General features: G+C 48.6%; 1 protein-coding gene across 1 annotated transcript; it reads left to right on the top strand.

The window, feature by feature from the left end:
* The first annotated feature begins 1735 nt into the window (after positions 1–1735).
* Positions 1736–8123, top strand: Pebp1 (phosphatidylethanolamine binding protein 1). The gene is made up of 4 exons (XM_077108961.1): positions 1736–1998; positions 3080–3189; positions 3860–3960; positions 7190–8123. Exons 1-4 carry the CDS (start codon positions 1864–1866, stop codon positions 7405–7407), a joined length of 564 nt encoding a protein of 187 aa, XP_076965076.1. The 5' UTR covers positions 1736–1863; the 3' UTR covers positions 7408–8123.
* Positions 8124–8403: the final 280 nt, after the last annotated feature.

Genomic DNA, 8403 nt, shown 5'->3' with positions numbered 1-8403 from the left:
AATTTCACTGACGCTGGGCATTAGGACTTGGGCAAAGGGAGAAGCCATTCTTCTGCCAAACACCCTCCCTTAAGGTTTCACAGGAACTGGGTGATGATTGGGAATCTGAACTCATTTCCATACCTGTGGCTTTAGATTATGCTACGTGGCAGATTGTGTAACACAGACATTTTAAAACTTTTTGTAGTTTAAAAAAGGTTAGTCAGGCACGCCAGTAATCCCAGCGGCTGGGGGAGGCTGAGATAGGAGGATCGTGAGTTCAAAACCTTAGCAACCAAGAGATGCTAAGCAACTCAGTGAGACCCTGTTTCTAAATAAAATACAAAATAGGGATGGGGATGTGGCTCAGTGGCCGAGTGCCCCTGAGTTCAATTCCTGGTACCAAACAAAAAATAAAGAATAAAAATAGTTAAAGAACACTTCCTTCCCTGTCCCCTCAGCCTATTCAGCTTTGTCTGCCAGTTGGCCCACACCCAACACCCTTGGAGTGTCACTCTTGGTCCTGGAAAAGCTGCTGATGAGATGGGATTAGATATACAAGGAATTTATTGGGGGAAATGGCTGTGAGGGAACCAGAAGGGGAGGGGGAAGCTGGGAGAGACAGCTGACCTAAATACTTGAGGCCTCTAAGCCTGCAGGGCAGGTTCATGGAGAGCAGGCTAGTTTGTCCTGACAGCAGAGGAAGCCCGTGCATCCTGGAGCAGTGCCTGCCTTAATTTCCCTGCCCAGGCCTGGTCCTAAAAGCAGTTGGGACCCTGGTCAATTTCCTCCCCAGCTATCAGAGATCTGAGTGGCATATTCTCATGGTTGCCTCTGGGTCTTCTAGGCAATTTGCCATGTAACACCTGCACTAGGGGAGAGCTTCCTAGAGGCCAGAGACTACACCCGACTCTTCTCTAGCTAGAGCAGTGAGAGCCACCTTCTAGAGCCAGACAGGATCTCGTGCTGCTTTCTCACTTCTGCGTCTCTCTCCAAGGTTCAGTTTATTTATCTGTGAAGTGGGAATAATGTCAGGGTTGGTGTAAGGATAAAAATGAGAGGCTGAATGTCAGGGCCTGGTACATTGCAGTGGTAATGATCAGGAAACTGAACTGGGGGCACTGGTCTGCACATCTCTAGATTCTGTCCATGCCGCGCATTAAGTAGTGCTCATTATATTCAGTAAAAAGAAAGCAGTTGGTGGTCACAGAATCCACAAAAATAGGATTGTCGGCAAAAGAGGACTTTATGCTTTAAAAATTCACTTCCCCAAAAAGAAAGAAAGAAAGAAAGAAAAATTTCTCAGGAAACTTGTGAGGTTCAAGTGGGGATGGTGCATGAGCTATCCGTGCAAACGCATTTGTGGAGAAAATGGCCAAATGTTTACTCAGGACTTCTCACTAGGCAATTACCACCAGGCGAGAGCACCCATTATTGCAATATTCTGGCTCGTTTTAAGAAGTGCAAGAGAAAAGCAAGGCCTTACTATTCCTGAATTGAGGATATGGGGCAAAGATTTGTGCAAAAAAATTAAAACAAAAATAAAAACGACACAGACGAGCTCATGTGCATTTCCTGAAACAATGGCCTTGCAGACCTAGCTACAGTACTGCAAAACCCGGCTGCTGCTGGTAGCAGGTTGCTTTGACGCGGGAGCGTGAGTCGCCCCGCGCTTCAGGGTTCGACCAATCAGAGGGCAGAGTGGACGGGGCCTCACCGGTGATTGGAGGGGCGGGGCGGGGCGGGGCTGCACCCGCGTGCGTGCGCTCCCGTGATCGTTGGGCCCACGCCGCCTCCTCGGTCCAGTTCGCTCGGACTCGGCGCCGTGTGTCCGCCCGTGGCCTCCCGCCGCCCTTCCGGCCGAACCGCCTGCCCTTCCTCGCCATGCCGGCGGACCTCAGCAAGTGGAACGGGCCACTGAGCCTGCAGGAGGTGGAGGAGCAGCCCCAGCACCCACTGCGGGTCGTCTACGCCGGGGCGGAGGTGGACGAGCTGGGCAAAGTGCTGACGCCGACCCAGGTGCCTCAGGGCGGTGGGCGTGTGCGGCCGGGGCCTACGCGGGGATCGGGTGGGAGCCGGTGAGACGGGGGCGCGGAGGCCGCTCCAGCCTGCGTGCGCAGCGTCCCCGGGATCGGGGTCGCTGTGCCCACGCCACAGGCCTGGGGGCCACCCCAAGGACCCGGCCAGTGGTGGGTGGAGATCGACCCGCTGGAGAAATCCAGCTCGTTTCCTGGGACATCAAGGCCCAGGAGGGGCCTAGGACAAGCAATGCCTTCCCCGGGCAGGGTCGGGGACGGGGTCTCAGTCAGGACGGGGTGGGCCCTGACCGCCTGGACGCCCCCAGAGCCTCTCCTGAGTCTCCGTGCTTAAGGCCGCAGTTTGGAGAGCCGATGCCGCACCCGGGAGTTCAGTGACGCATTATGTAACTGGTGACGAGTGCCGCCCGGCGGTTTCTCCTTTGTTTTAGCGGTCTGGAGCGTGCATCTCCCCCGAAGGGGTGCGCTCTGCAGCCCGGAGGCTTAAGAGCAGCCGCCTCGAATTACGGTTTTGCTTTTCGACTCTTGACTCCAGGACTAAGGCTGCTGCAAAAAGTGGAGAAACTGGTATTCTTGACACCATTGCTCGTTGCTGGTCATTAAGTCTCTAGCAAGATGCGAATAAATTGCCCAGACCATTCACTGTTTTGGATAATCATAGAAACTGCGCAGCTAGGCAACAGTGCCAGCCTCCCCCCCACCCCCCCACCCAGACTTCCTGTCCGCCTCTCAGCCACATTTCTCTGCGCTTTTAAATGTTGAGTTGATGCCGACTTCACTTTGGCAGGCTCCAGTGACTGCCTGGTCACCAATCCAGAGACATTGTCATTCCAGACAGTGTAAAAGTTTTAGTTATGAGAAGAAGCCAGTGTCCTGTTTAATCCAGACCTCACCACTTAGGATATACTAGCTCCATGGTGGTGTTGAAAATAAAATTATAATATAAACATTTTTGCTTCTGACTCCTACTTTGGTTTTACCTTTGAGGAGCCTGAGGTCAAAGAAAGTGAGTTGTTTTCTTCAGTTTTTCTGACTTTTGAACTCCAAACTATTCCTCCCTACAGGTTAAGAACAGACCCACCAACATTACATGGGATGGTCTTGATCCAGATAAACTCTACACCTTGGTCCTGACAGACCCGGATGCTCCCAGCAGGCAGTCTCCCAAATACAGGCAGGTTGGGGAAAGGGGGGGGAGGGTGGGTTGTGGAGATGTGACCTACCTAGTGTAAGTCTCTTGTCACATGTGAAGAAGTAGACCTAGGGTGGGATGTTAGTGCCGTGTTTCTTAGAGTATGCATTTCCTGCCCCTTTGCTCTCCAGTCTTAAATTAAAACAAATAGCAAAATCCACCTACCTGCAGCCTGTTTTTGTACGGCACCATGAATTTAGATTGGCTTTTGCGTTTTTAGATGGATAAGAAAAAAAGAATGATAATACCTTGTGAGATATAAAATTATATGAAATGCAAAGGTCAGTGTCCATATTGAGAGTTTTTACTGGAACACAGCCATGATACCTTATATATCTGTCCTCTGTGGCTAATTTCCAGCCACAGTGGCAGTGTTGAGTTGTTGCTACACAGACAGTATGGCCTGCAAAGCTGCAAGCATTGACTCTCTAGTCTTTTACAGAAAAAGCTTTTTGATCCCTGCCCTAGAGAATCTTAGGGCAGAGAAGGGACTGGGTCCTGTCTCTGCAGATCTAGAACAAGCTTTGCACTGGCGGGGCCTGCAGTGTTCATCTTTGTCTCCTGGCATTCAGTATGTGCTAGATGTTCAGCTGCCAGTGTGCAGTGACTGCCAACCCCTGTGGTGCTGACAGTCCTGTGTTCTTCCGCACAGGGAATGGCACCATTTTCTGGTGGTCAACATGAAGGGCAACGACATCAGCAGTGGTACCGTCCTCTCCGATTATGTGGGCTCCGGGCCTCCCAGTGGCACAGGTCAGTAAAGGCTGCTTTTGGGGAGGCAAGAAGGGAGGCTAGGTGCACAGCAGGGTTGGCCCAAAGTGCTGCCACTTTGAGTCTGGTTTTTCAGGCTGTGTTCTTTTTATTTACGAGAGTCCTTACCCTACTGGAAATAGAAGGCTGCTTGCTTCTCTGCCTTCCAGAGCTTGCTCAGACCTGCAGAAGCGGGGGGCCTAGAACTTTGGATTCTGTTCAGATGGGTTCTCAGTGTAGAGGTCTGCTTTTTGGGCTCTGGGCCTTTAATAAGCAGGGAAGCCAGGGATAAGGGAGTGATGTTTTAGATGCTTTCTGGGTGGCTACACATGGGTTGAACACAGATAAGCCACGTTTTTTTCTGTGTGCAGTTTTTCCCATGTGATGTTTCAATTTCTAATTCCTGTAAAAAGTCTCAAGTGATCATAGTTTTCAAATTAATTAGAAAAAATTGCCTTATCTATCACTGGAGGTCCTTCCAAAAATCTGGTTTGGTATCTTGGAAAGATGTAGAAGACTGCAGCAGAACTACACTGGAGATCTACTCACGCATTGTGCAGTGTCCTGTTCTGTGTGTAAGCATGTGTGGTGAGAGACTCCTGCATCGAAGCTCTCCAGCTAGATAAGAGCTCTGTAAGCCACAGGGGGTTGCTGTTGCCTTGGTTCATTACAAGATGTCCCCATTTGTAGTGGTGGGTGAAGCATGGCAGAATACCAGCTTTTGCACACATTGTTCTGCTTTGAGTTAGTACAAAGTGTTATAAGGAAGTACCTGGCGAGTGAGGACTGCTGGTCATGGGCTCATGTTTTACTTTTAGACCTAAAAGCATCCAGATGGCTTTAACCCCCTCATGCATTCCTAATAGAGAGGGTAAAGGGACAGGTTTCCTAGAGCTCTGTTAAGTTCTCTAGGGCAGTTATTAAATTAGCCAATTTAATTACGGGGAGAATACACATGAGAATAAAGCAATTCTCTTGAGCAGGAGCTGTGTTCTCATTAAAAAAAAAAAAAAAAGGCTTCAGTCATTCTCTTTTCAGATTCTTTTAGTAAGTTTTAACTACCATATAATAAACATATAGATTGTAAGGTTTCAGGCAGCAGATTTGACTGATGCATACACATAGAAACACTTCAGAAAGATATAGGTCATTTCCATCACCCTAGAAGGTTCCTCTTTTACTTACATTCCCTGAGAGCCAACCAATTTTCTGACCCCTTTCTCCACAGAGTATCTTGCTACTTCATACAGATGAAGTCTCGGGGTGCGTTTATTGGCGACTGGTCTCTTTCATTCAAGATCGTGTCTGAGGTTCTTCCAGGCTGTTGCTTGTATGAGTAGTTCATTCCATTTGGTTTCTAAGTAGCATCTCCCAGTTCCAAGACAATACGGTTGTGGAGCTGTTCTCCTGCTGGGCGTTCATGTTTCTCCAGCATTTGGATTTTATGAATAAGTGGCTCTATACACTCCTGTGGACAGTTCCTCTTGGAGCTGCCCCAGAGTTCTCCAGAACAGCTGACAGTTTTACATTCTAACCAGAATACGTGATGAAAGATCCCCTAGCCCCATACTGAGATTAGGTGCTGTGGTTGGTATATGTGAAGTGGTAGCATTTGCGGTGACCTGGTCCCTGATCTGGTGGCTGATGTTGAGCCGGTCTCCTTATTGACCAGGCTTTTTTGTAACTTGCTTTTTAAATGTTTTAAACTATATTAAAAACATAAAACTTACTACTTGGATACTTCAGTAGTGCTAACTGTTCACATTATTGGGAAACCTACCTGGGAAATTTCCATCTCCCCAAATGGAAAGGAAACTCCGCCCACTGAGCGAGAGCTCCGCAGTTCCCTCTCCCGCTGTTCCTGGGAGCCACTATTCCACTTTCTGTGCATGCGTTTGATTCTTTAGATACCTCATGTGAAATCATATATTATTTCTTTTTTTATGACTGGCTTATTTCACTTAGCATGATCTCTTCAGAGTTCATCCATGTTGTAATGCATCAAAATCTTCATTTTATTGCTGAATAATATTTCACTGTATGGATATAGTACATTCTGTTTACCCATTTCTCCATCGCTAAAAATTTGGATTGCTTCCAGCTCTCAGCTGTTGTGAATGGTACATGATGTGTACATACTTAAATAACTTTTAAAAATAATTTTATTTTAGTTGTAGATGGACACAATACCTTTATTTTATTTGTTTTTATTTTTATGTGGTGCTGGGGATTGAACCCAGTGCCTCACGCATGCTAGGCAAGCGCTGTACCACTGAACCACAACCCTGTTAAATAACTTTTTAACAAGTTCATGGTACTCATTCCTGACTAGTACTTACATGGAGTTACTTAATTTGCAGTTAATAAGGTGCTTCCCCTCCTTCAAAATGGGGATTGAACCTTGGGGTCTGTACCACTGGATTACATTCCCAGCCCTTTTTATTTTATTTTGATACAGAATCTTGCTAAGTTGCCAAGGCCGCCCTTCAACTTTCAATCTCCTCCTGCCTGTGCCTCACACGCAGCAGGGATTTCAGGTGTGTGCCGCCACACCTGGCTTGCTGATTCTAAAACATTTTTTGCTGTTCAGTTGGTAAAAATGGGTTTGGGTCATTTCAAAGCAGATCTCTCATCTTCCAACAGATAAGTCTGGAGGTAGAACCATAATGTTCTCTGGTACCTTGGAAGCCTGAGTGTGGTGTGATGGCCCTAGCCCCTGACTGGCTGTTTCCTTCATCTATTTCTCTCTCTCTTTTTTCCTCTTTTTAGCATTTCTATATGCCGGGCATTTTAGGGTAATTCAGGGAGATGAGAAGCAACAGAACGAATACCACCACTTAATAGAGCTATTATTTCTAACAGGGAGATTTAGGTTACAAAGTTAGTGTTTTACTTAGATTTTAGGTTCCGACGTTACTGTGGTGGAAGAAGGATGGGCGTCCTGATGGGGTGTTGGGAGGGACTTGAGGTGGCCAAAGTGTGGCATAGGCTGGATTGAGCAGCAGGGGGGGTTGGAGGTGAGGCTCAAGGGATGGGCCAAGGCTGGAGCCTGCAGGTCCCCAGTGGCTCAAATGAAGGGTTTGTTCCCTGGGTGAGGGGCTTGACCCGTCCTACCTCTCTGGGCTCAGTGTCCTGGTGAATAGAGTGGCGCAGTCCCTCTGAGTTGAAATGTCGCGTGGAAATGGGTGAGGTCCACCCCAGGTATCCACCTTCCCTCTGCCTCTCCCTCCAGGTCTCCACCGCTATGTCTGGCTGGTGTACGAGCAGGACAAGCCGCTGAAGTGTGACGAGCCCATTCTCAGCAATCGCTCTGGAGACAACCGTGGCAAGTTCAAGGTGTCGGCCTTCCGCAAGAAGTACAAGCTGGGGTCCCCAGTGGCCGGCACGTGCTACCAGGCTGAGTGGGACGACTATGTGCCCAAACTGTACGAGCAGCTGTCTGGGAAGTAGGGGAAGCTCCGCGAGGCAGTGGCCCTGGCCTGGGCGGTGTTCTCTAGTGAAGTGACACTTGGAGGGCTCCTCCCACTCCCTGGGCACAGGGCAGGACTGCGCTTTAGGTGGTCAGGGAGACTTCTCCTGTTGCCTGTTCTTTATGATTTTAGGTAGTCACATCCCAGTTTATGCTTTGATCTAATTTGAACTTCTTGTTGGGGGATATTTTGGTACTGCGAGGGGGTCAATGCATAGTTAGTCAAAGAATAACAACCTAGGTAAAAATACTACAGGAACCAAGTGTCAGTTAATCTTTAAGGAAAGTTTAAAAAAGCAGATGATTTGCTGCCTTTACCTTTGTGATTCTGAGTCCAGATTGTGAACGATGACACCTCTGAGATGTGTCTTTACAGTGCTGTCTCTGGCCAAGACAGAGGCCTGCGTCTCAGCTGCACCCCAGCACGGATTCAGGTACTGCAGGAGGTGTGAGCGCCCTGCTCAGGCTCCTTCAAAGAACAAAGCTGGATAAAGCAAGAGGGGGGAGGGTGGCTTGCTGCTGCCACTGAGGCCTGGCCCTCTAGATAGGTGGCAGTGCTGGGCCCCAGCTGTTGGGGGTCCTGAAATCTGAGCCGATCACATGTCACTGGTTAAGAGCGATCTGGAGTTGCTTAATGTTGTGTTAATTCTGCTGTTCGCTTATTGTTGAATAAAATAAAAGCATGGGATGATCCAGACCTCCAGGTATTTTGCCTTACTGGGCATGCGTTTTCTAAATGGGGGCTGTCAAGAGACAGCCTCTGCGGGCCCTCGGGATTTAGTCTGTGGGCCACAGAGAGGGTCTCCTTGCTCCAGAATGGCCTCTACAGGTGCCGGTAATCCAAGTGCAAACGACCTTCAGTCCTCTGTCGGCCTCCCCTCCCCTCACAGGGTTGTTGAATAACAAAACAATCCTTTGTTGAGAAGGAATGATGGATGGAATTAATACGTGTAAGTGACGAACTGTACCTGCCTTAC

Source organism: Callospermophilus lateralis, chromosome 1 (genome assembly GCF_048772815.1).
Source record: "Callospermophilus lateralis isolate mCalLat2 chromosome 1, mCalLat2.hap1, whole genome shotgun sequence".
In the NCBI taxonomy this organism is placed as follows: Eukaryota; Metazoa; Chordata; class Mammalia; order Rodentia; family Sciuridae; genus Callospermophilus; species Callospermophilus lateralis.
This window is presented reverse-complemented; position numbering and strand designations above follow the sequence as displayed.